This window comes from Colossoma macropomum, unplaced genomic scaffold, assembly GCF_904425465.1.
Source record: "Colossoma macropomum unplaced genomic scaffold, Colossoma_macropomum, whole genome shotgun sequence".
In the NCBI taxonomy this organism is placed as follows: domain Eukaryota; kingdom Metazoa; phylum Chordata; class Actinopteri; order Characiformes; family Serrasalmidae; genus Colossoma; species Colossoma macropomum.
Genome location: NW_023494789.1, coordinates 35,665,994 through 35,691,512, shown reverse-complemented (window position 1 = coordinate 35,691,512; position 25,519 = coordinate 35,665,994). Strand labels below are relative to the sequence as shown.

Here is a 25,519-nt window from a genome sequence, read left to right as displayed (position 1 = left end):
TATCTGAGCAGATTTCAGCTCAGTTTAAAACACTGTTAGCTCTACTGCACTCTTCTCCTGTAACGGCAATTTATTAGTCTTATTTCATTTTTATTTTGATTTTTAATTATTTTTCTCTTTTAAAATGTATTGCTTTTGTCATGTTTTAATCATGTTTTTACTTTCTATTCTATTCTATTTAAATTATAATTTGAATTATATTTGTATTTCATCATTTGTAAAGCAAATTTGACTTAGTATCTCATAATTATAACTTAAATTCCCATAACTATCACTTACTATGACATACTTTTGACTTACTATCTCATAATTATGATTTTTTTATCACAATTATGCCTTAAATTCCCATAATGACCTACATTCCCACGATTATGACTTACTACCTCATGATTTTGACTTACTATCTCATAATTTTGACTTTCTCACAGTTATGATCTAAATTCCCATAATTATGACTTACATTCCCATAATTATGACTTACTACCTCATGATTTTGACTTACTATCTCATTATTATGACTTCCTCATAATTATGACTTAAATTCCCATAATTTTGACATAGTATCTCATAATAATGACTTTCTCACAATTCTGACTTAAATTCCTATAATTATGACTTACTTTATCATAATTGTAACGTACTATCACATAATTATGACTTTCTTCCTCATAATTTGGACTTACTTTCTCATACTTATAGAAAACATTCTCCTTATTATTATATACTAAATATCTGTTCATTTTTTCCGTGGTGGCGTAAACGGGGCTCCCATAGGTCGGCTATCTATTAGCATGAATTAAAATCAGAAAGGCTTCTGGTTACCAGCACTGTCCCTCTAGCGTATTACAGCAAATGTGTGTGGGAGTCCCTGCCCTGACCACTGCAGCCAAGCCAAGGAGATGCTTCATCTGCACGCATGCGGCCATCCACTTACACATGGCGCTCAATGAATGGCAGCGAAGGACGAAGTAATAAAAGCTACTGTAAACCAACGATTCTCAGACTGTTTCAGTGATTCTGTGCTTATTGAGTCGACGGCGCTGAATCCTGCTTGACTTTCACCCCCTTCCATCCTGTCACAGATGTGCCGGACAATGCGGCAGAATCAGCGGTTCACAACTGTAGCTGTGCATGTGCAGAATGTGGCTGCTGGTTATCGCGCTATCAGGGGCTCAGCGATGCGCGCTCGGCGGTGCACGGAACAACACGACAGCATCAGATTTAGAAAATCCGTCCATTTTAACCCGCTGTGCTCTCAGAGTGGTGGTGTGTAGGGTAGATGATGGCCTACCTGTTCGCCTGCTCTCGGAGCTGAATGGTCACAGTCTTCCTCGCTGCTGCTGCTGCTGCTCTGCTTGTGGTGCTCTGTTTCTGCCGGACCTGCCCGTGACGTCAGAGAGGCTCCGCATCCTACAGCAGAGAGATTGAGAAAGGGAGAGAGAGAGAGAGAGAGAGAGAGAGAGAGAGAGAGAGAGAGAGAGAGAGAGAGAGAGAGCGCGAGTTGGGGCAGTTGTGGACAAACAATCCGGAATCCTAAATCTCAAGAAGCATATTTGCATTCTCATCTTTTAACATAATCAAACAAGTTTTACATGATTTATATAAAAACAAAGAACAGAAAGACTTTTTTTGGAAAAGTGACATATTTTAACAACTGGAAAGCTCCAAGAAGGACTAATAAAAACATTTAAACTGTAAACCACTGCAAATAAAATACATTTTATTCACTTTAAGGGTAATTCCACCACTTTTTGAAAACATCTGCATTACTCGATCATTAAGATGTAAATAAAGCCATTCAGAGCGGTCTGATGAGAAATAGTAAAGCAAATTAAGCAAGTCAGAAGTGTACACAGTGGTGGTGATAGGAACCTGATGTCTTGCTGATGCCCATGACATTCTTGACATCAGTTTTAAAACGTATTTGTTAAACACAATAATGGCGGAGACGTACATGTACGGTGCTATAAGTCTAAATAGTTTCCAAAGAAAATGCATATTTTCAGATTCATCACTATTTTATCACTGTCAACATTACATGTAAGAACTCTTAAGATGTCTAATGTTCACTGTTCATTTTGAATAGCAAATAAAATGGCAATATTGTCACTACAGACATTGCAGTCCTTAGTTACTATCACCCCCACTGTAAAGAAATCTGAGTTGTTTAAGTTTATCCAGAACGGAGCATTTTGCATGAAATCGCCCTGAATTACTTTGTTTACATCTTAAAGCTTAAAGCTTGGGCTGTCAAACAGCTGACAAAAATAGTCCACTAAGATTCAGTCAGTCTACTAATCACATATTTTTTGTTATTTATGTGTTTAATTATTTCTTTATTTCACAAAGTTTCTGTTTATTGAAGTCTGAATCGTGTAGCTATTGAGTCTGTTTAAGTTTAATGGTTTTTTTTATCATGAGTCATTTTTTTTTGCATCAGTCATATACTGAAGAGCAAAACAGATTCAGCATAAAAAAAGAAATGCTGAAACTTTAAAATGTTCAAAGACGATTTTAAGAAGGTGGAATGTAAATCATGCAAATGCTATTTTATTTACTGTACAATGTTGAATACAATGCAAGTCTACCACCAAAAACGTGTAAGTGTGCTAGACATTTTCATGCTAAACTGCGGCTGGCCGTGTTAAGAGTGTAATAAAAATGTCATCAACCTAATACACCACTGTTAAAATCACTTGTCTTATGAATAATTGATGTTTTATTTTAATATTTTATCTATGGTTATCAATAATAACTTAATAACTTAATTCATAACAATGATAACTAATACAGTGTAGATCAAAACACTATAAGCTAGACACCAGAAGGTATTTTAAGATGTGTTTTTTAACATTTCAAATTTTTGGGAACAACAAGAAGTTAATAAATTTTACAAAATATACTGAAATTATCTATTTACAGTCATTTCTTGATATCTACCTGAGATTTGATCACTACTTTTCAAATCTAGATATTAACAGTATTATAACTTCACACAAATAATGAATCAAAAAAATGAAATCTCATTGATTACGTGTTAGAAACATAATACAGATTTGACTGATTTCAACATTGAACCTTCCCCGTGTGAGGTAGGATTAGCATGTGTGTAAGGTTTAGCTAGGAAAGCGCGCCCTTTACGCCTATCGTGTAAATACTGCTAATATTAAAAACACACAGAACGGGACGTTTGTATATGAAACTATTATAAAAATAAACCAGGACAAATTAGAACTTTGTACAAACTCGAGTTGTGAAAGGAAGAAAAAAAAATAGAAACAGACTTTTAACATACCGCTCTTCCGGCGTCGGTTACCAAAGGGGCGGGACTTGAAGCCAACGTTTAACGTTAGCTCGCTGGCTAACATTTGTAGTTGGTGCGCTGTTAATGGTGGATAATTCTCAATAGCTTCAAGAAAGCCACATATTTTATACGGGTGAGTGGCCGTATATGTGGACATTTCTTTCTACGATATTGGTTCGCGATATAGGCAGCGAATCGCGCTACTCAGCCCAGCCGGTCAGACCCGCTGATGTAGTCGGGAGTTTGTGTGTAGTTGCTGCTCAGAGCGCTCTTTTGTTTGAGCCGCGACAGTACAAATGTGAGGATTGGCTGACTGGTATGATTGCTTACCGGAAGATTAGCTGTTTGGCTGACAATGCTTAACAACTGATAAACTAGAAAGTTACAAAACATTAAAAATCAGTTTGGTAGTCTTAGTTTGACAGTAATGTTGCTTATGTTTTGGCTTGTAGCTACTTATGTGTGCCTGACTGGCTGCACAGGAACCTTATACCTTAGCCAGCATTGCTAGCTAACTTTAGTTCTAAGATTTATTTGTGTTCAGTCGGTTAGATAGATTAATGTGACCATGGCAAACGACAGCTAGGTTAGTGTTACTACACTGTGATGAACAGCGATAACTAGTTTGTGGAGAACAGAGAACCGGTTTGTATCTTAAGCCAGAGTGCTAGCTAACAGCACCGTAAGCCAGCCGGCTGTGCCACCCGTGTCTGCACGTCTGGAATCAATGAGTTTTTTGTTTTGATTGCTGTTTGATGATGGTAAAATGTAGAGATGGGCGATATGGCAAAATGTAATATTTGCTACGATACTTCAGCATGTTTTGACGATACGTGATGTCACGATATTTATTTTTTCTGACATCTGATAAGTTAGAACAGACAAAGCAGTGCAACATCTTAAAATTTCTATCAAAATCTATGAATTCGATTACTTTATTGCACATTTTACACACTGTGCTGCACTAAATCAATTAAACAGGACTAATTATGCTCTTTTTAATCAAACATGCTATTGGAAAGTGATTTACTTTCCACGATATGCTCAGAAAAGCATTCTGTGACATATTGTGATGTAATTAATCACAATAACGATCAATAATGTTATATTGCTCAACTCTAGTAAAATGTACCTCAGTTCAACTGCAAAAGTGATGTTATTTTAGCTCTGACGAAAGGTAATATTAATATTCTTTAACAGTGTAAACGAATAGGTGCTGGGGGAAGTTTAAGCATCTTTGCCTATAAGGGTTGTTTTGTATATGGGATTTTTCAGGTAATCACTTTTCTTATGGGCTCCAAGAGACGACGCACCACCTCTCCCTCCAGTAGTGTGAGTGGAGACTTCGATGATTCCACTACATCCACTCCCGCCAGTGGCTGGAAAAGGAGAAGGAGGACTTCTAATGTCACTGCCGTAGATCAAGTGAGTTTGCCCAGCTTATTCGCCTGGTTGTTCCATTAAAATAAGGATTGATTTGTTTGAACCATGTTCACTGTTTGCTGATATCGTGACTGCGGTAAATATATATTGCACTTACTCATCTTGTTTTTTTCTTTAGATTGCCATTTGCCATGAGCTGTACAACACTGTCAGGGACTATAAAGATGAGCAGGGGAGGCAGATATGTGAGCTCTTTGTTCGTGCTCCAAAAAGGAGGTAAATGTTAACTAATGCCTCTTAATTCCTAGGCAAATAAAGTTAACAGTCTGATGAAATTAACTGTTGAATTGTCCTCAACAAAGTCTTCCTATAATGCCTGTATGTGCAATTTAGGAACCAGCCGGATTACTATGAGGTGGTGAGCCAGCCCATTGACATGTTGAAGATTCAGCAGAAGCTCAGGGCAGAAGAGTATCAGGATGCGGAGCAGTTTTCTGCAGACTTCAAGCTGCTTATTAACAATTCCAAAGCTTACTATTCGGTAACAGTGACTTTAAGCCATTTATGGATCATACACTGTTCTGTTGTCACATAGGGCATCTCAGTGGAGGCAGACCAGTACATTAATTTCTACTCGAATTCCACTTTGACTCTATAGTAATTCGTACCATGGAACGATTAGAATTGCAGAATTGATTTGAATTCTCTGTTATTAATCATTAAGTGTTCCTAGAATGCTGATACAGTTTTCAGTAGTATCTCAATGCTGTAGATAGATTGAAACATTCTCCACATGAAATATAGTCACACTTTAGTTTTTTCCATCTCTCTTGTTTGTAGTAGCAATAAGGTAGTGACACGTTTTCAGCAAGACTGATTGTGTGTGTGTGCGTTCCTCCTAGGCTGACAGCCCAGAGTACAAGGCTGCCTGTAAGCTGTGGGATGTGTTTTTAGACACCAAGAGAAGTCTTCTGCGTGGAGGAGATGGAGAGGAGGCAGATGAAGAAGAGGAGGATGAGGGCGAAGACCCTGACAATGCTGGAGTCTCCACAGAGGAAGAGGTAAAAATTCCCTCTTATCTTGTTACTAGTGTGTGTAAAGCCTCTTTCACAATTAAAACCCGGGGCATTGTGGATATGCTTTTCCCTGGCTTTGTGTCATTCATCAACTGTATGTTTCCAGGATGCAAGCGTTTGTACATGCTGATCCTAAACAGGAGATGAGGTTCTCGGTATGAATCGGCAACAGCTCAATTATTTCTGAATCTTATTCAACACTTCTGTGACTTTTTGTTTTCTCGCAAAGACTGTATGTAAAAACACAAACATTCAGCTTTGCTGGCTGTGATCCATGCATCTCTGTATTTGCAGATAATATATCAGCTTCTATTCACACAGAGCCCTCCCAATAATTTCCCAAGTATTATACTTGGTCATTTGCAGGTATAATGCCATGCTGACTATACCAGGATTTTGACTTCGGCTTGTGTTCACACTTAACCTCTCTTTAATTATCATTAGATTCCTGGTTAAAAGTGCATGTGTGAAAGGGGCTTATGAATTCTCTACAGTGTCTAATGAATAGAATAAAAGATTCGGGTAAAATATTTATATATATATGTATATATGTGTGTGTGTGTGTGTGTGTGTGTGTCAGTCAGTTGGATTACAATATTTCCCTCATTTCTCTCTTTGAATATCAGCCATCACCCAACTATCTGAAAGGAGTTTTAGAACAGCTCTTAGAGGCTCTTGTTTCTTACACTGACTCATCAGGGAGGTTAGTCAGTGAGCTCTTCCAGAAGCTCCCATCTAAACTGGTAAGATATTTACATTATGCAATTTATTTTGTTTTCTTTTACCAAAACATGTCAATGTTTGGTAGCTTATTAAAAATTAACCTCTGTATATGCTTTTATTCTGCCCCTGTGCAGCAATACCCAGACTACTATGCCGTAATTAAAGAACCAATAGATTTACGAACCATAGCTCAGAGGATACAGGTATGTATGTCTCTCTCTAAATTACCCCTGCTTTCCTTTTGAAACATGCGCAAGTCTACTTATTACCCATACACTCATAATCTATGCTTTCAGAAGTAAAATGTTAAAAGCATGTTACTGTGTTCTGTTACAGTTGGGGCACTACAAATCCATTAATGCCATGTCCAAGGACATTGATCTTTTGACTAAAAATGCCAAAACCTACAATGAACCTGGATCACAGGTTTTTAAGGTAATTGCTGTTTTTATTTGAGACTGTTACTCAAATTAGTCTTTATACTGTTTGATAATAGACATAATCAAATTTTGGTATAATGTAGTAATTCTCACTTTTCTCTTTTGCTGCTAAAAGGATGCAAACACAATCAAGAAGGTCTTCATCCAGAGGAAGACTGAAATTGAACAGGCAGAACCTACAAAATCCAGCCTCCGAATCAGGTACTTCTACTGTCATTGTCTTTATTATGCTATATGGAAGATGTTGTTTAGACGTTGTTTCTGATCTTCTGTGTGTGTGCTTTGGTAGAAACCGGAGGTCTGCTCAGGGTGATCGTCTGTCTTCTGGTGCCACAGCTCTACAGACTGGCTCAGAGAGTGATGAAGACTCTATTCTCTCAGGTACATCACTCTCTCTCTACTGCATGTATTAAAATTCAAGAACTCCAGTATGCTGTCTGATTATTTCCACTGTGCACTCATCAGTTATAACTAAGAGTAATAATATTAAGTAAAATATGTGCTAATTTTTTTTGGTCATAATAAAATGAGCTGTTTTATTAGTTTTTAAATATTTATTATATAATCTTATTTCATATGAGAGAAATATTTAAATCAAAGCTTTTAAAGATTATAACAGCCTCTAGATTCTGCTTTTTGCACCAGGTTCTGTGAGGTATGATGCTGGAGATGAATCTGAAAGCAATCAGTCTAGGCTGGGTGCAGCTGATCCCGTCAACCAGTTGTACCAAGCGATCCGGGGAAGTCGTAATGCTCAGGGGCAACTCCTGGCTGAGCCTTTCCTCCAGCTGCCTTCACGCAGGGAGTACCCGGACTACTACCAGCAGATCAAAAACCCAATTTCTCTCCAGCAGATCAGGTACCACAACCCTGCATCGCACCCAGACCCAGAATTTCATCTTGTTCATCTGCACTTTTTATTCAGGATGTGCTTTATGTAACTCACCTGTGTGACCTGCTTTTCATTTTTCAGGGATAAAATGCGGAATGGAGAGTATGAGGGAGTTGAACAGCTGGAAGCAGATCTCTCAACAATGTTTGAGAATGCAAAACGCTACAATGTCCCCAATTCTGCCATATATAAGCGTGCCCAAAAATTACAGCAAATAATGCAGGTGAATTAACTTCTTTTAGTTTCAGCAACCTGAAAGTTTGCTTAAGTTTAGGACCTATTTGTCTATGCTGCTGAATATGATTATTAGATAAAGAGCATAACTTGTGAATGTACTGTAATGTTTCTGAAATGAAATGAGTTTCTATGTAATGTGTTTTCAAGCTAAAAAGAAAAGAAGTCAAAGATGATAATGATGGAGACAGTTTGCTCTCTTCCATGACCCCTGACACAGGAGCTACTAAGAGGAGAAGGTTTGCTTGTTTGTTTGTACATACATGCAGCAAATAATTATACCCATGGCAGTAACATTGATCCTTTCATCTCTCTCATATTTTTGGTACAGCTATAAGAAAAACACCAAGAAGAACAGAATGAAAGCATTGTATGCAGCAGTGACCGAGGCACGAGAGGCAGGCACAGACCGGCGCCTCTGTGACCTCTTCACGGTCAAGCCCTCAAAGAAGGACTACCCTGACTACTATCAGGTCATCCTGGAGCCCATGGACCTGCGCACCATTGAGAACAATATCCGCACGGAGCGCTACAACAGCGAGGAGGCTTTCATAAATGATATGAAGCTCATTTTCCGTAATGCTCGCCACTACAATGAGGAGGGCTCCCAGGTGCGTGCCCCATTAGGTGTATTTAAAGACTGAGACTGGTTGTAGATAAGGTTGTGTATTGTACCATTAATGTTTTATATTGATAAAAATTGATAAAATCTTTGTTTGTTTAGAAATGGTGATCTTCAGATATAATAACATTATTTTAAAAAGAGATCTTGCAGTTCTGGCAAGGAAAAAATGCAAATTGTACATTATATTCTGAAGTGCTCAACATTTGACTCATAGTTGTGAAATATGCTATATCATTTTTGTTTACAAAGAAAACACAATTTTATCTTTCTTCCTAACTATTTGTAGTTTTAAGTAGCAATACAAAGTACTCATTCGGATAAAATACTTTGTTTGCCTCATCAAATTGGGATGATCTACAGAAGCTCTTGAATCATATTATTCATCAGTGATTCACATATTAGTTGATTTAAATAAAGGTTAAGTAAAAAATAAATAAAAGTAACCGTAACATTAAACTGTAGTGTAACTGAGCTTGCTTTTTAACACTTACATGCAGGTGTACAATGATGCAGACATTCTGGAAAAGATTTTAATAGATAAGCAGAAGGAACTTGGACCTCCACCTGAAGATGATGATGTGGGCTCACCCAAGCTCAAATTACGTATGTTACTTGTTATGCTTACTGAAGCAATATTGCACAAATTGAGAATAGCAAATTCTTTTGGTTCTCTATATATTACTTTCTAACATTCACCTCTACACACCCAGGGAGGAGTGGGGGTGCGGCTTCTCCTAAGAAGTCTCGTCCACAGACCACCCCATTGCAGCAGAAGCTTAGTGACCTCTACGAAGTGGTTCGCAATTTCACAGACAACCGCGGCCGCCGCCTCAGCGCTGTGTTCCTGCGTCTCCCATCCCGTTCTGAGCTGCCGGACTACTATGCTGCCATCAAGCGTCCAATTGACATGGAGCGCGTGCGTAGCTACATGGTTCAGGGCCGCTACCAGGATGTGGACTCAATGGCTGAAGATTTCATCCTCATGTTCAACAATGCCTGTACCTACAACGAGCCAGAGTCCCTCATCTACCGCGATGCCTTGCTTCTGCACAAAGCCTTTCTGGATGCCCGTCGGAGGCTGGAGGAGGAAGAAGAGGCAGAGGAGGGCGCATCAGTTGGAGTGTCTGTTGCTCCGCTGATCCGTGATCTCATTCGGAGCCTTTTTGTGTCTGTGATGGGCCACCAGGATGACGAGGGGCGTTGCTATAGCGACTCACTAGCGGAGGTGCCAGCCGTGGACCCTGCTAACCCAGAGGACCCGCCGCTGAATTTGGAGGTGATTCGTAATAATGTGGAGCGTGGGCGATATCGGAGGCTGGATGTGTTCCAGGAGCACTTCTTTGAGGTGCTGGAGAAAGCCAGACGCCTCAACAGGTCAGATGAGTTCTTTTAGTCTATTAGAAAAGCAAGGGCTTGTCGTAAATGATGATTCATGAAGCTCAGACGAATGATCAGTTGCACAGGCTTACTATTTTAAGCAAGTGTCAAGCCAGAAAATGTGAGAATGATGCTTTCATTGATTCATACTAATATAAACCATGTCTGAAAATCAAATTGAGTGAATAATAGCTGCTCTGCCTGTTCAGAACTGACTCAGAGATCTTCGAGGACTCTGTGGAACTTCAGCAGTTCTTTGTGAAGATCCGAGATGAGCTGTGTAAGAATGGTGAGATCCTGCTGTCCCCTGCACTGAGCTACACCTTCAAACACTTGCACGCAGACGTGGATCAGGAGAAAAGGGAGAAGCTGCCTCAAGAAATAGAAGAAGACAGACTCAAAGGAGAGGAGGAGAAGAAAGGCAAGTGTATCTTTCCTTATTCCTTATGTTTCTTTTTCATCCCCAGTTTCCTTGTTAAAGCTGCCTTGTGGGGTAGCTTGTCATCTTGGTAGATTGAAAGGATCTCTCTGGAATATGTGCTCAATGCTTAAAGAACCATTTGATTTCAAGAAAACTGCTTTTATATTGATGAATGGTTGTTCTTTCAGATGAGGAGAAGGGAGGTGGTCCTACAGGGGGACAGTGGTCAACAGATCCTCAGAGTGCCTACAGTCAAAACTGCAGCTTTGAAAACAGCACCTACAGTATTGGAGACTGTGTGTACGTGCAGCCAACTGAAGCCAACCTGCAGCCACATATTGTCTGCATCGAGAAATTGTGGAAGGATGAGGCTGGTGAGCAGAAATTATATATATATATATTTAAAAAGTTCATCATCTTAGTGAACACGTGACCAGAGATCTGACACCATAGACTGCATGATGCCATGACTGTGCATTTAAAAGTTGGTAAGTGAATTAGGCAAGATCACTAAATGTTCACTAGACTATACTGTGTCCTAGTGGATATTAAAGGGCCCATAAAATGGGGAAAAATGAATTTGCCTCACTTTTGATTGACTTTTATGTAGTATGTAAATTTTAAAGTTTCAAAAGGTACTGTTCGCTCTCCAGTCCATGTGGTCCACAAATGGAAACTAAGCTGCAAAAGCAGCCCATTTTCAATTCTATTTTTTTTAATGATGTCACAAAAAAACACATTTACAAATATCCACCTATTTATCCAGCAGCAGCTAAGCCCTGCCCATTCATGTCAACATGATAAGGAGCTTTTCAGCCCAGGCTGTTTTTTTGAATGATGCACAAAACAGGGCAATCAATAAGAAAAAACTGATTCACACGTCAGATAAAACAGAAAAATGTATGCTCCAAACACAAAGTGATGACAACTTGTAATATTATTTTAAGCTTTTAGAAATACTTTGTGTTCTGCAGGTGAGCAGTGGATGTATGGCTGCTGGTTTTACCGACCGGGTGAGACCTTCCACGTGGCTACACGCAAGTTTCTGGAGAAGGAAGTATTTAAGAGTGACTATTACAACAAAGTTCCACTCAGCAAAATACTGGGAAAATGTGTGGTCCTTTTTGTGAAGGTAAATGGAACATAAGCCTCCCCTGTACTGTTAAGCTTTGGGAAGATCAAATGGTGATCAAACTGGTTAGACTATATACTGTTACAGGGGAAGGTCTTCCCATAAATACATGAACATCATCATCTTTATTGAATTCCTCCGCCATACGGTTACTATCGTGTTTGGGAGTATTTATTTTGCTTTTTTTTTTTTAGGACTATTTCAAACTTCAGCCTGAGGGCTTCAAACCCGAGGATGTCTTTGTCTGCGAGTCTCGTTACACCACACGGACGAAGGCTTTCAAGAAGATCAAAATGTGGACCATGCCGCCAAGTTCTGTAAAGTTAGTACCTCGTGATGTGCCACTACCAGTTGTCAGAGTTGCTTCCATGTTTGTGAGTGCGGCAAAGCGAGACCAGGAAAAAACGGCAGACATTACTGATGGTGATCAGAGTGGCTTCATTGAGAAAGTATGTATCTTTTAATGATCTGAGAACACAACTGCAGATTGGAAAATGGAACATGTATTTCTTTGTGTTTGTCATTTATTATTTCACACTTGCTGCACACAGGAGAGAGAGGATGTTCCTGTAGAGGTAGCCAATGGTGAACCTGGCTGTCAGTATTATGAGCAGCTATGCTACAATAACATGTGGCTGAAAGTGGGTGATTGTGTCTACATTCGATCGCATGGGCCAGCACAGCCAAGAATTGGCAGGTAAGTAAATCATTCTATATTTTTTGCCTTCCACAAGTTTGTCAGTTTTTATAGCTTCTCTTATAATATGTTTGCTTGTCACTGAATAGTTTTGTAGATTTTTTTGAGTAGCTTGTCCCATGGTTTGTTATGGCCAGGATTGAGAAGATATGGGTGCGAGATGGAGCTGGTTACTTTTTTGGGCCTATATTCATCCACCCTGAAGAGACAGAACACGAGCCCACAAAGATGTTCTACAAGCGTGAAGTGTTCCTCAGCAACTTGGAGGAAACCTGCCCCATGACCTGCATCATAGGTATAGGCCTTCCCTGATGTTTTGGATATGCTATGAATTGGCATGAAATGAAATATCTCATTTTTGCTCTTGTATAATCAGATGATTATATTCTAAGTAAAAACATGAAGTTTAAATATACTACAGCAGATTATCATCTTTCTTTTTCTCATGCTTTTTATCTTTTTCTCCTCTTTCTACAGGAAAGTGTGTAGTCTCTTACTTTAAGGACTTCATTTCCTGTAGGCCTACTGAGCTTGCAGAGGAGGATGTGTACCTCTTCGAGAGTCGGTACTATGAGAGTGAGAAGCAGATGAAGAAATTCAAAGGCCTAAAACGATTTTCCCTCTCAGCTAAAGTGGTGGATGATGAGATCTACTATTTCAGGTGCTTTCACATGATACGTCACATTCTTCAGGTCAATGAATGGGTTTAATCTGATTCGATTGTATCTACTGAATACTAGGGGGGGACAAAAGCTGATACACTACTTTTCATGTCTTGAGTTCAATTTTGTTAAACTGGATGCCATTACTAATTAATGTATCTAAGCTTCTCCCATTTACAGGAAACCTATTGTACCCCAGAAGGACCCCTCTCCACTACTGGATAAGAAGATTGAAGAGCTAGAGGCTAAATTTGCAGACATGGAGGACCTGGACGAAGACCTAGATGAGCTGGAGGAAGAAGATGAAGCACCAGAAACACCGTCTATGACTCAGAGTCAGGCATCGCTAACTAGTGACATGGACTTGCCTTACACACCACCGCAGGTCTTACACTCTGCAAACTAGCCATTCACATAGACATGACTTAATGCCCAGTAATTAACCCTAATTGGTTGTAAATGATATGTTTTTTTTTCTTCTGTTCAGTCCACACCCAAGTCAATAAAAGGTCTGTCCAAGAAGGAGGGAGCCAAACGAAAGATTAACATGAGTGGCTACATCCTGTTTAGCAGCGAGATGCGGGCTGTAATCAAGGCTCGACACCCAGATTACTCCTTTGGAGAGCTGAGTCGTCTCGTGGGTACAGAGTGGAGGAACCTGGAGTCAACTAAGAAAGCAGAGTATGAGGGTAGGTTCAGCCTACTTTAGAGTCACCAAAAAAGTCTGTAAAAGAAAATGCTAATTAATTAGTGTTTCCGTAAACTACTCTTATGTGCACATTCCCAAAGATAATACCACACAAGAGTCTCAAGCAGTATTGACAGCCCTGTGTCATCTGTACATAGCTATAGCAGTAACAGTTTAGAGACACAGAGTGTAAGTAGTGGCCCATTTAATGACGAAGTTGCTGTCCCACTTTGATGTATCCAGATGTAGCGTTGATGCTGTTTTTCAATTTGCATACTACTATACTAAATAGTACGTTCACAGTTATGTCACATCACCATTGGTGGTGAACAATTAATCACTTATTTGAAAAATCTGTTTCCTTTATTACTAACTTTTCCAGAAACTTTCCTGTGATGTTTAGGCATTTTTTTTTTCTGGCTTTTCCATTCATGTTTAAGTGCATTTTCTGAGTTGTTATATGAGATGGACAGAAAATCCTCAAAAGACAGCATAGTGACGTAATTGTCCCTTTAATATACTAAACTGAGTGTTGCCTGAAGTGGTCATGATACTGTTTTGGAAGTTCTGATCAGGGCAGTAATCTTGGATATTAACAAGTAGGTTGATGTGCCTAACACTGTTTGTGTGTATGTTCAGAGCGGGCAGCTAAACTTGTGGAACAGCAGGAGCGAGAAAGAGTTCTCCAACAACAACAGCAGCAACAGCAGCAGCAGCAACAGCAGCAGGCTTCCCCAAGAGCAGGTACCCCAGTCGGGTCTCTGATGGGGGTGGTGCCTCCCCCAAGCGCTATGGGGATGCTAAACCAAGCCATGCCACCTATGCCAGGTAACGCCAAATCCCCTTTAAGCCCTTTTCACAAGACAATCGAGATGCAGCTTCCGGGCACCCTCCAAAATACCCCATCACCTACTGACCTCATCCATACCCCAACTCATGTCCACCATTCATCAGTCACAGAACTCTTGCCTCCATGCCAAGTGCAACCCGTGTGTGTGTATATATATATATATATATATATATATATATATATATATATATATATATATATATATATATTCGGTTCATAATGATGACTGAAGCTTAATGGTTTATGTTTGTGTGTACAGGATAATGCTTGTTATTTCATTTTGCATGATTTCTATTTTTATTAACATCACATATGGAAGCACTACTTCTTTTCTGTCATCTTTCATGCCTGTGTTGACACGTATGCCTATGTTATGCTTTCTAACTCACTCGTCTAGAGTTTGTGATGCCTTTTATTTTGTAGTGCATGTCTCCACAGACACATTTGCATGTCATCAATGCATGGATTCTTCTGTGTTGTCTCTCCCTTCTCACCCAAGGCATGATGGGAAATTATGGCCCACCCTTCATGCCTATGCAGGGCCCTCCTGAAGGCATGATGGGTATGGGTGGCACACCTCCTCACCCTATGGGGGTGCCCCCGCTGCCCGCTCAACACTACCTTCCACCAGGCATGGCTGGGTACCCTGGTATGCCCCCTCCTGGTAAGATGCAATACCACAATCAAGCAACCCCACCAACCAATCAAAGCTGAAGTATTTCTAAGGAAAATTCAGTCTAAAATCAGTTTTAGTTGGATTTTCTGTCATTTTAAGCTATAGTGGTGGTGACATGTGTGACATGGTCCTGTTTAAGTGCTTCTCATTTAGAAAACCTTAGTTCACTTTTGAAGCCCTTGTAAATTAATTGATCAGGCAAATACAGGAGATCAGCAGCCCTATATAAGGTGCTCTCTTATTTAAATACTAGTATAAAGTAAATTAAACATAGAAAGAAATACATTTCTTATTCAGTTTATTTAGTAATATACTAAATGTTTAACTGAAATTGCCTTTAGTACCTGACTTTAAAAAGTGAACTCATAATCCAATTCATAATTACCTCTGTAAGCATTAGTGGAAAATCTCATTTGTAATGGTTAGAGGCATTGAAATCTATGATCATAAGAATGTTATGTGCTCTTGCATGGGTGGCTGGTTTTCAGCATTCAGAATGGCAGTGGACTAATAGATTTCAACTAAATATTGTGATTTCTGGTCATTTACTTTGGGTAAATAGATCCGCCTAATCTTTTGCTCCTGTTTATCATTTGAGTGATGATAATGGCTGTGATTAATTGTTAAATTATTGGTCTGCTAATTACAGTTCAGTTAAGATTTAGGTGTGTGTGTGTGTATACATAAAAAAACAAACTTTCTTATACATTCACACCTATCCACCTATTGGAATCATCACAAATCACACATTTTTTTCTGTATCTGCAAGCACCTTCGTTCTACTAACAAAAATAATTCTGTTATAACTAACACACTGAAGCTATTATCACATTTCTTGATTCAGCCCTTGATGGTTGTCCTTTAAACAAGCTATTCTACTAGTCAGCCAGATGTCTCCAATATTTCAGACTTTTTTGTCATCGCACTGCAGGTGTAATGGGACCTGGTATGAATGGTATGGCAGGAAGTCCTGGTCAAGGGAACCATTATGGGCTTCAGGTGAACATCTTATTTACCTTCTAGTTTTACTCCTAATACTTGCTAAATCTTTGGTGAGCTGTAGTCCTAATGCGGTTTTCTCTTTAGATGGGTGCATATGGCCCAGGGCAAGCAGCTCCACCGCCATACCCAGGCCAGGGCCAGCTGGGTCAGCCTGCCCACCAGCAGCCAGCCACACCCATGTTTGTTGCTCCGCCTCCCAAAGCGCAGCGCCTCCTGCATTCAGAAGCCTATCTGAAATACATAGAAGGGCTTAGTGCAGATTCCCCCACCATCAGCAAATGGGACCAGAGCCTTAAAGGTAAGAGAAGAAGGAAAAAATAGATTTTCAAATTGAAACCAGTTTATTTATTTACAAACATGTATTTACATTTTTGTCCATTCTTTTTAGCTCAAAGGACAGACTCTCGCCTCACCAGGGAGCAGGAGAGCCGTCTTCCCTCTCACTGGCTGAAGAGCAAAGGTGCTCATACCACAATGGCCGACGCGTTGTGGAGACTCAGAGATCTGATGATGAGAGACACTCTCAACATCCGACAGGCCTACAACCTTTAACCCTTAATCTTTAATCCCTGACACTCAGGACCCTTATTTATGCAAAACTATACTTCAAACCAAATCTAATATCATATCTAAAGCAGCTGATTGTTCACTATGTTCCATAGCAATAACAACATCAGCTTGTATGTGTAGGAGAAGTGAAGGTTTTAGTCATTTCCCGTGGGTACATATTGATGCACTGGAATTGTATCACAAATGCATTAGCTAATTTATAACTACTGATATGGAATCATCCTGTTGCCAGTGACTGTTTGAAGTTTTAGAAGTATTTAGATGAAAAATGGTTACGTGGAATTGCTTAACTGTGTTGATCCACATGTGCATTTTATCTGCTACACTTTTCACAGTTTATTAGATATGTAGAGTAAACCACCTCAGACACTGATGTCTAACTTTCTCTGGCTTTAACCACTTTGAGGTCTTATTTATGGTGCGATAATACATCAGGTGGATAAATAATAATACAACACAGTAGTATTTTACCAATATTTTTATAAAATTGCAGAATAAGCTTGGTTTATCCTTGTTTTATTGGATTTCTTTTTTTTCATTTTGTATGGTCAAAAATATGGCAAATGTGTAAGTTTGTACTTCAGTCCTTACCTTAATAATACCACATAAAATTTTGACAAAAGAAAATAAGCTGTGTGGTGTCTTGTCTTGATTTAACCAAGTAAAGCTCTTTCTCTGACAATGAGATATTTGGATTTAGTTTTTGAGCTAACATGAAATAGGAAGGAAATCAAAACTAAGTGGGATTGTAAAAGTAATAACAGAAACGTACTGGTTTCATAACTGAAGAAGAAATAATAAAAAATCTTCGCTAGCATATCAGCGACTCCCTTCCACAGACCTGGTTCGCGTGATGTCATATCCTGGAAGTGGGCGGAAAATTAGGCAATTCTCTTTAGTGTTTGCCCTGTCCACCTTCTCCGCTCTACCTCACCTATATTTAATTCAAAACCAACACAAAAGCCCTCCCTTAATTTGGATAACAATCAAGAAAATACTAAGCTCAAACGTCGTTACTCATGGAGTAATTTACAGCCGGACCTAAGTAAACCGAGGTGAGGTGTAATGTGGCGAATAAGGCGTTACTCAGTTCGCAAAGCTGCAGCTAGCCAGCCCGCTAGCTCTTCACTACTGTTAGCTTTGCGCTCTGGTCCTTTCTGCCCCCAACGCCAACTACAGATATCTCATTGTCCTCTTGTACCATAATGCGCTAGATGTAGGTGTTCTTGACAACGTTTTTGTCACATACATACGCGGTTTCCATTTATAGTCTTTTAGGGGTTAGCTAACCTAACGTTAGCTAGCTCTAACAATAGCTAACGATGAGCAGTAGTACATCTATTTACACGCTAATGGTGGCTCGCTAACGTTACAACTGGTGTTTTATTTCTTTGACAGCTGACACCATTTAGATTAGCTGGTCGGCATGTTAAGCCATATCATTTTCGACTGTTTGGGTTTCTTGGAAGAAATGCCGTCTGTACATTCAAAGGGTGGCAAACCAAGCAACCTAGCTAGCGTTATTTAGCTCGCTACGTTAGGTTAGCTAGCTACCGTTATCTGTCAAGCGGTTGTGTACGTTTGTTTGCTTCATCTTGCACCTGTAACATAATAACGGTTCCTACAGAAGGTGTTGAATCATCTTTATCTGATGACAAAGTTATAGCCTAAGTGAACTGTCTTATCTTGCTGGCTATGGCCTAAAATGCTCTGTATGTACTACTGTTCAGCCGGTGGCTGTTCCAAGGATTTGCATTCTGTCCCATTGTTTTAAAATACTGGTCTTGATGTGTGACGCAAGCCCAGTCACCTTGCTTTACTACTGCTGCACAATAATCTTCAGTCTTGTTGTTATTATGTAATGCATTCTGTATTAAAACTGAACATGCATCCACATTTTACAATTCTTACTCCTTGCAGGTAGAGCTTTGCAGTCTTCTTCCATATAAAACGCCCACTTCTTTCCTTTGGTCTTGATCGCACCCTCCTCTCCTGTGAGATTCCTCTGCTGGACTGCAAAGCATCTTCCGTGATACTCAATCAACAATCAAATCAGAATGTCCCAGGTTCAGTTCCAGACTCCTGCAAACCCCATTCCCAGTTCTGCCCCTTTACAGCTGCCCCCACCCCAGCCTGGGTTCAGCATCCCCTGTGCTACTGGCTCCTTACCTTCAGAGAGTGCCAGTCACCCACTACGAAGCTCTGCCCTGCCCTCAGCCTCAGCCACGCCCTTCTGTAACCCCACAGGTGGGTAAAAGTTTTTTGAAGCCTTTACATTTTGGATAAAGATGTGAGACAGAAGTAATTAGACTCAGAGCACACTGTTCCCAGGTCTTCTCAGAGATGCAGCAGTTGTCAAATAAATAGAAAATATAAAGAATTTAGCGTAATACAAACCCTAATATCGAACTCTTTTCCAGTGTCTAACATGGCAAACCCTAAAGAGAAGACCCCCATGTGTTTGGTGAATGAGTTAGCCCGTTACAATAAGATCCAACCTGAGTATAAGCTACTCAGTGAGCAAGGACCAGCCCACTCCAAGGTAACATAAACAGCTCTTACCTCATCTGTTCGCGGTCTTTCTCTCCACCTCTTTAGTTTTTTGTCTCCTTTTCAGGTTCTCTCATATGTCTCTCTTTCTCTCTCTCCCCTAATGTAGATATTCTCAGTGCGGTTAACTCTGGGGGAGCAGCACTGGGATGCAGAGGGGACCAGCATAAAGAAAGCTCAACACTCTGCAGCAGCTTGTGCTCTTGCCCAGACGACGCTCCCTAAACCTAGCAACAGAGGGCCTCGCCACCAGGGCAGGAACCCAGGTGGGTTCTCCAAGGGCGAGTGTACGTTTACTCACAATCTCACAATGTGTTTATGTCTTGTGGATTTCAAACCATTTTAAAACATGCCCTGCTTGCTTCATGTCGCCTGCCATTGATATCGACACAGTACTTGTTTCTTGCTGTGTTGTTTGATTTGGGGTATTGAGCGTAATTCTGTTTCCATTTGAATCATGTGTTGCTTATGTTACATGAAGGCCGGAAAATATTTGCACCACTTTGATGTTTTTTTTTTTCTCTTAGCAGACAGCATGACGCACACTGTGGAGCTGAATGCACTTTGTATGAAGTTGGGAAAGAAACCTATCTATAAACCTATAGACCCCTACCAAGGGATGAGACCTGCATTCAACTACAACATCAGAACACCAGGGCCCTATGCCCGCTCCATGCAACAGTATGTACCTTTTGAGTTAATAAGATGCCACCTGTATGTACTCGCAATGCACAAACATTAAGAGTAATTGAAGTTAAATACATGTAAAATGTTAGAATTCACTTTGGATGGAAGTTTTCAGCTCAAACATTTTTCAATCTGGGATTACAATATCCTTTGCTACAGTAATTAAAGTTAAGAAATAAATCCATAGTTAGTAATTACTTCAGATGGAAATTTGTAGCTCAAACATTTGTTAACTTGAGGAGAGAATGTCATTTGCTGTTAAAGACTGTATGTCAAATGAAGAAGGAAAAAACACTGTGATTACAGCGCTTCACAAATAGATAACTGGCATACTTGTACTGGAACATCATGGTAAGTTTGAACATAAACCTTTGTCATGTCCCTCTATGTGACCTCTCGCTTTTACCTGGACAGGTATTACTACCCGTTTCCTCCGGTGGGGCCTATGTTGTATCATATGGAGCTGTCTATTGGAGGACAGCAGTTCCATGGAAAGGGCCGCACACGCCAGGCTGCCAAACATGACGCTGCTGCTAAAGCTATCAAAACCTTGCAGAAAGAGCCACTGCTCCAGGAGCTAGCAGAGGTAGACCATTAAGGGGACATCTACTGTCAAATTGTGCCCAATGTAGGGCCATGCATGTCTAAGGAAAAATTAGTTAAGAATTAAGATCAAAAACTAAATTCGTGATCTTAAAAGACTCTTTCCTAATACAGAAGTATTTCACTCGACAAGAAAGAAATGTTTTTTTAATATTGTGGTTAACACTCTTTTTTGTCTGTAGATGAAAGAAGAACCCACAGAAGAAAACCTCAACAAATCAGAGATTAGCCAAGTGTATGAGATTGCACTGAAGCGGAACATGCCTGTGAACTTTGAGGTACACCCACTTTGTCCATTAATGATTACAACCATCTAAATGATATATGATGTTATTAAATTTCACTGTTATTTGCCTTCAGGCACAATAAAATACACTGCAAAAATCTTTTTGTGAAATAGGGAATTGCATCATCATCTCTACTTCCTATTTATATTCTCACTCAGTCAAATCCTTGTCTAGATGTCTTTTGCCCAGCTCAAAAATCAACCAGTCTTTCTATTCAGGTGCTAAAAGAGGCAGGACCCCCTCATATGAAGAGCTTTGTGGTAAAAGTGACAGTGGGAGAGTTCACAGGAGAAGGGGAGGGCAAGAGCAAAAAGATTGCCAAGAAGCTAGCCGCCGTCGCTGTGCTAGAGGAGCTGCGAAGGCTGCCACAGCTGCCTGTTGCAGACAAAATGCCCCAGCGCATTAAAAAGAAAACCAAATCCATTATAAAGGTGAGGTCTTGTTTGATGGTTTGAATGGATAGGAATTAGAAAGTGAAAGAAAAGTGTGAGTCTTTGCTTTGTGTGTTCCTTGTTTTAAGTTTTTTTTTTTCCAGATTGATAAGCGTCATAGTTACATAAATCTATTCCTTTTGGTTTCAGCTGCAGACTAGTCCAGAATACGGTCAAGGCATAAACCCAATCAGCAGACTGGCTCAGATCCAGCAGGCTAAGAAAGAGAAGGAGCCAGAATATAGCTTGGTCACTGAGAGAGGGCTGCCCCGACGTAGGGAGTTTGTCATGCAGGTACCAGATAAATTAAAGTGAATTCACCCCAATCTGGTGAATGATGAATGCCTTTGAAAATTGAGTTGAAGCAGGGAGAAGTCATTTGCTCATCTTTCACTTTCAGGTGTCAGTCTCTGGTCAGACTGCAGAGGGCATGGGCCCCAGTAAAAAGGTGGCTAAGCGGAACGCTGCAGAGAAGATGCTGGAACTCCTGGGCTTCAAAGTGCCTCAGCCTCAGCCTCCCAAGCCGGCACTGAAAACTGAAGAGAAGGTTCAGTGGCATTTTTTTTGCTGGTTATCAGAGTTACTGTTTATGTGTCTGTGACTGAAATGGATCACTACACCCTCATTAGTATTGTGCTATATTGTGAGGAATTATGTACTTTACTAAATAGTGGTACAACACAATCAACAAATGAGCCTGCGTCAGTGTTCTTGCAAAACCATTAGGTGATTCAACAAGGCTTAAGTTAGCTTCAGATTCACTTTTGAAGCAAACATAGTGTGGCATGTCATACAGATATAACAGTATTCTGGAGTATAGCTGTGCTCTTTGGTGGCTAGTTTTATGTGCTGTCCTTTGATGAATTTAAGATAAGTTTTCTGTGTTGTATACAGCCACCTCTGAAGAAACCCGGAGATGGACGTAAAGTGACCTTTTTTGAGCCGGGCTCTGGGGAGGAGGGGGGTCTAGGTACGTGTCACAAAAGGGAGAAAACAGTAGTAGATATTCTCCCTTCAGCCATACTTTTATGTAACCATCCAACACTGATAATGCAGATGTCAACTTGATTCTATATGGCCAAGGTAAAGCCTTTTGCTCTAACGTACAGAAAACTTAATAGTGAAGCATCATCTTATATACTTTCTCTTGAATGCCTCTGTGTAGTCCCAAAGGAGGAAGACTTTCGTCTGCCCTTCCTCAGCCACCAGCAGCTCCCTGCTGGCATTCTACCTATGGTGCCTGAGGTAGCACAAGCAGTCGGAGCCAGCCAGGGACCCCATGCCAAGGACTACGGCCGCCCTAATCAGGCCAAGACCTCGATGACGGCCATGATTGCCAATGAGCTGCTGTATGCTGGCACATCCCCCACTGCTGAAGGCATACTGAAGGGAAGCAAAAACCTGGCTCCAAGAACTCACGGACCCCTCACTAGACCATCTGAACAGCTCGGCTACCTGGCCACTGTACAAGGTCTACAGGTACTCAGTCAACACAAACATGTATGCACACACACTAACTCATCAAACAGTAGCTTATTACAGACTGCCACTCTTATGTTCTTTACTCATCACAGGTAGAGTACAAAGACTTTCCCAAAAACAACAAGAACGAGTTTGTGTCTCTGATCAACTGCTCCTCTCAGCCACCTCTTATAAGCCATGGCATTGGGAAGGACGTGGAGTCCTGTCATGACATGGTAAGTATGACACCAGACATACCCTCCTGGAAAGATCCTGGACTTGAATTCAGCAATAAAGTCTTTGGAATTCCAGTGGTGTATTTCAGTAAAATGCCCTTTGCATATGAAATGCTTCAGTGTGTCTCTGTTCACAGGCTGCATTCAACATACTGAAGCTGCTCTCAGAGCTGGACCAGCAGTCCAGTGAACGCCCAGCAAACGGACCAGTCGCTGGGTAAGTAAAGGGATGGCAGTTCTGTTCATTTTTTTGTAGGAAGGTTTGCTCAGTCACTTGCAAAAAAATCCTTAAGTGCATTTTCTCTTTACAGCTTTAATGACAGCTTTGTTGAGTAAATTAAAAAAAACTGCTGATTTAACATTTTTACCACCCTTTTTGTCTCTTGTAGGTGTGGCAAACAAGACTTAGAGGGCGACTCGTTGCTCAAACCGGCTAACTCAAGCACCATGGGAAAAAGTCTGGACGGCACAGTCTAGAATACGTTCGGTCGTGCCATTTAGGAAACACTAGAGAAAAGACAGACACAGAGTTCTGACTGGCTGCTCTGAAAGCCTTGTTCACACTGAATCTTTACCTTTCTAAAGTGTTACAGTTTCACAGTTAAACAAGATTAATTGAGAGATTTCTCCTCCTTGATGTTGTTTAATTGTATACATAGTTGTTTTGCTTCATCATATCCAGTGGTGGTTTTTTTGTTTGTTTGTTTTTTCTTTTTGTTGTTGAACGGTAAATCGATAAATGTGAATTATAACTTGAATAGATGGCTTGTTTTCTTTGTTTAAAATGAAGGCATTCTAATGTCATGCTTTTCTTTTTTTAAATGTTGTCAGTATGAGCACCCACAGAGGATACGGCTGGACTCTTGTGCTAGAGCTGTTGTGATATGTGCAGTATAAAACCCCTTTGGAGGATATGATGAAGCTAAGGCAAGAGGTCTCTGTCATATTGGTTTTTCTCCAGTGCTTTTGAGGTGACGACCATAAAAAAGAAAGCGTTAACTGCATTTCCATGTAGGAGTGGGAAGGTTTGTTGATCTCTGTGTGACGTGTGGTGGTGTTCTGTGATGTCCTTTCTGTGTGTGTGTGTGTGTGAGAGAGAGAGAGACAGAGGGAATGTGATTATGCTGTTTGGGTGTATGTATGGTACAAGCACGATTAATTGCCCTCGATTACAGTCAAACTCATGCACCCCCACCTCAGTGTAATCCCACCCCATTTTTTTGCCAGTTGGTTCCCCTTTTCCTCATGGAATGTAAGTAAAAATGTGCCACTGTGCTCTAAAATCAGTAAGTCTCTTTTTAGTGTGTGAATGGGAAAGGCAGTAAATCAGAGATGAGAATGGGGTGGGAGGAGTGAGAGGAAATCATGGTGAATTTATGTTTTAAATTTATGTGAGTCATTTAAAAACTCAGCTCAGCTGGTCTCCGTGGTATTCTTTGTGCGGTATAGTGAACTATGAACTGCTTTTAAAAGGTAATCTAATCAGATTTCATCTTCTGGTTTGGATCGAACCCTGAAATAGCCAATGAAACAGTTTGACTGTTTAATTCAATCCAAAAATCTAAATCTTTTGATGATAACTTCAACCGGACCAATTTAATAATTCCTTTCACTCAATCTAGTGCTCATCAACCATACTCCTGGAGATCCACTTTCCTACAGAGTTTAGTTTCAACCTCCATCTAAAATGCTGCTGCCCTCTTTAACACTAATGCATCTGATCTAGCCAATCAGTGACTTCTGATGAAGTTAATTAGCTGGAGCAGGTTTGGTTGACTGTACTTGGAACTTTTTCCAGGAACATGGATCTCCTGGACCAGGGTTGGTGACCACAGACTTACCATAATAGTAAATACAATCATATGCAATGCAGTCATGGTCTAATGATGTTTCGTCGATTTTCTAAGTAAAAATAAGTAACACATCCTCTACAGAGAACACGCTCCTGCACAATTGCTGTTTATTTGCTGAATTTAACATACTGGAAAAAAAAAAACATAAAATGTGAACTGTGCAGTTATGGCTCATAACTTTTGTTTTTTTTATTTTCTTTGAATATTTACTCAGCAAATAAATTGAAGTTGTGTTCTGAAATTTGTTCACTTTTCACTTTAAAAAATCAACAAATCGTTTTATTAGGGGTATTCATACTTTTGCATACAACTGTATGCCTCCCATCATTAAACAGCAGTAAAACTTGGTCTCTTAAATAGTTAATTCTTTAATGACACCAGTGACTGCTTTTCAGTTCATCTCAGTCTTGATGATTGAGTACGTGGCAAATGGAAGCCATTAAAGTGGCTCCATGGTAATAGCCTTCAAAAAGCTCTGTTATAGATTTCTATTGAACCAGCTTGGTGAAAATCTCTCACTAAAAATAGAAATAAAGTGTTGATGCAAAAGCATAAAAACTAACTTATACATTTTACCAAAATGATTTTCTATTCTCTTTATTGGGGCATTCTCCTTACTTGGATATCTCCTTATTTAAAACCATAACCCTCCACATCCA

General features: G+C 40.1%; 3 protein-coding genes across 7 annotated transcripts in view; 2 read left to right on the top strand and 1 right to left on the bottom strand.

The window, feature by feature from the left end:
* The window catches only part of camk1a (calcium/calmodulin-dependent protein kinase Ia), a 37,241-nt gene extending 35,789 nt beyond the window's left edge, over positions 1-1,452 (bottom strand). The window contains exon 1 of the mRNA XM_036571145.1: positions 1,292-1,452. The gene's annotated coding sequence lies outside the window, so the exon portion shown is untranslated. The remainder of the gene's footprint in view (positions 1-1,291) is intronic.
* A 1,873-nt stretch (positions 1,453-3,325) lies between these two features.
* On the top strand, positions 3,326-17,364 carry pbrm1l (polybromo 1, like). Of its 2 annotated transcripts, XM_036571138.1 has the most exons (30): positions 3,326-3,437; positions 4,580-4,729; positions 4,866-4,963; positions 5,081-5,228; positions 5,590-5,748; positions 6,390-6,506; positions 6,621-6,689; positions 6,823-6,921; positions 7,042-7,127; positions 7,216-7,307; positions 7,572-7,785; positions 7,900-8,041; positions 8,203-8,291; positions 8,384-8,663; positions 9,175-9,280; positions 9,388-10,051; positions 10,264-10,475; positions 10,664-10,849; positions 11,450-11,607; positions 11,802-12,056; positions 12,159-12,304; positions 12,442-12,599; positions 12,782-12,965; positions 13,147-13,351; positions 13,454-13,655; positions 14,294-14,482; positions 15,004-15,168; positions 16,112-16,179; positions 16,267-16,480; positions 16,571-17,364. In XM_036571138.1, exons 2-30 carry the CDS (start codon positions 4,595-4,597, stop codon positions 16,732-16,734), a joined length of 5,004 nt encoding a protein of 1,667 aa, XP_036427031.1. In that variant the 5' UTR covers positions 3,326-3,437; positions 4,580-4,594; the 3' UTR covers positions 16,735-17,364. The 2 variants fall into 2 exon arrangements, with proteins under 2 accessions (XP_036427031.1, XP_036427032.1); XM_036571139.1 differs by lacking the exon at positions 15,004-15,168.
* Positions 17,365-17,611: 247 nt separating this feature from the next.
* Positions 17,612-24,423, top strand: stau1 (staufen double-stranded RNA binding protein 1). 4 transcript variants are annotated; one of them, XM_036571143.1, is made up of 15 exons: positions 17,612-17,807; positions 18,673-18,999; positions 19,173-19,294; positions 19,412-19,568; positions 19,830-19,983; positions 20,404-20,575; positions 20,775-20,870; positions 21,098-21,310; positions 21,461-21,604; positions 21,711-21,857; positions 22,205-22,280; positions 22,476-22,789; positions 22,885-23,007; positions 23,145-23,224; positions 23,397-23,484. In XM_036571143.1, the coding sequence occupies exons 2-15, from the start codon at positions 18,810-18,812 to the stop codon at positions 23,482-23,484; spliced, it is 2,076 nt and encodes a 691-aa protein (XP_036427036.1). In that variant the 5' UTR covers positions 17,612-17,807; positions 18,673-18,809. The 4 variants fall into 4 exon arrangements, with proteins under 4 accessions (XP_036427036.1, XP_036427037.1, XP_036427035.1 ...); XM_036571144.1 differs by having other exon boundaries at positions 17,613-17,807; positions 19,833-19,983; positions 23,397-24,423; XM_036571142.1 differs by having other exon boundaries at positions 17,613-17,807; positions 19,412-19,589; positions 19,833-19,983; positions 23,397-24,423.
* Positions 24,424-25,519: the final 1,096 nt, after the last annotated feature.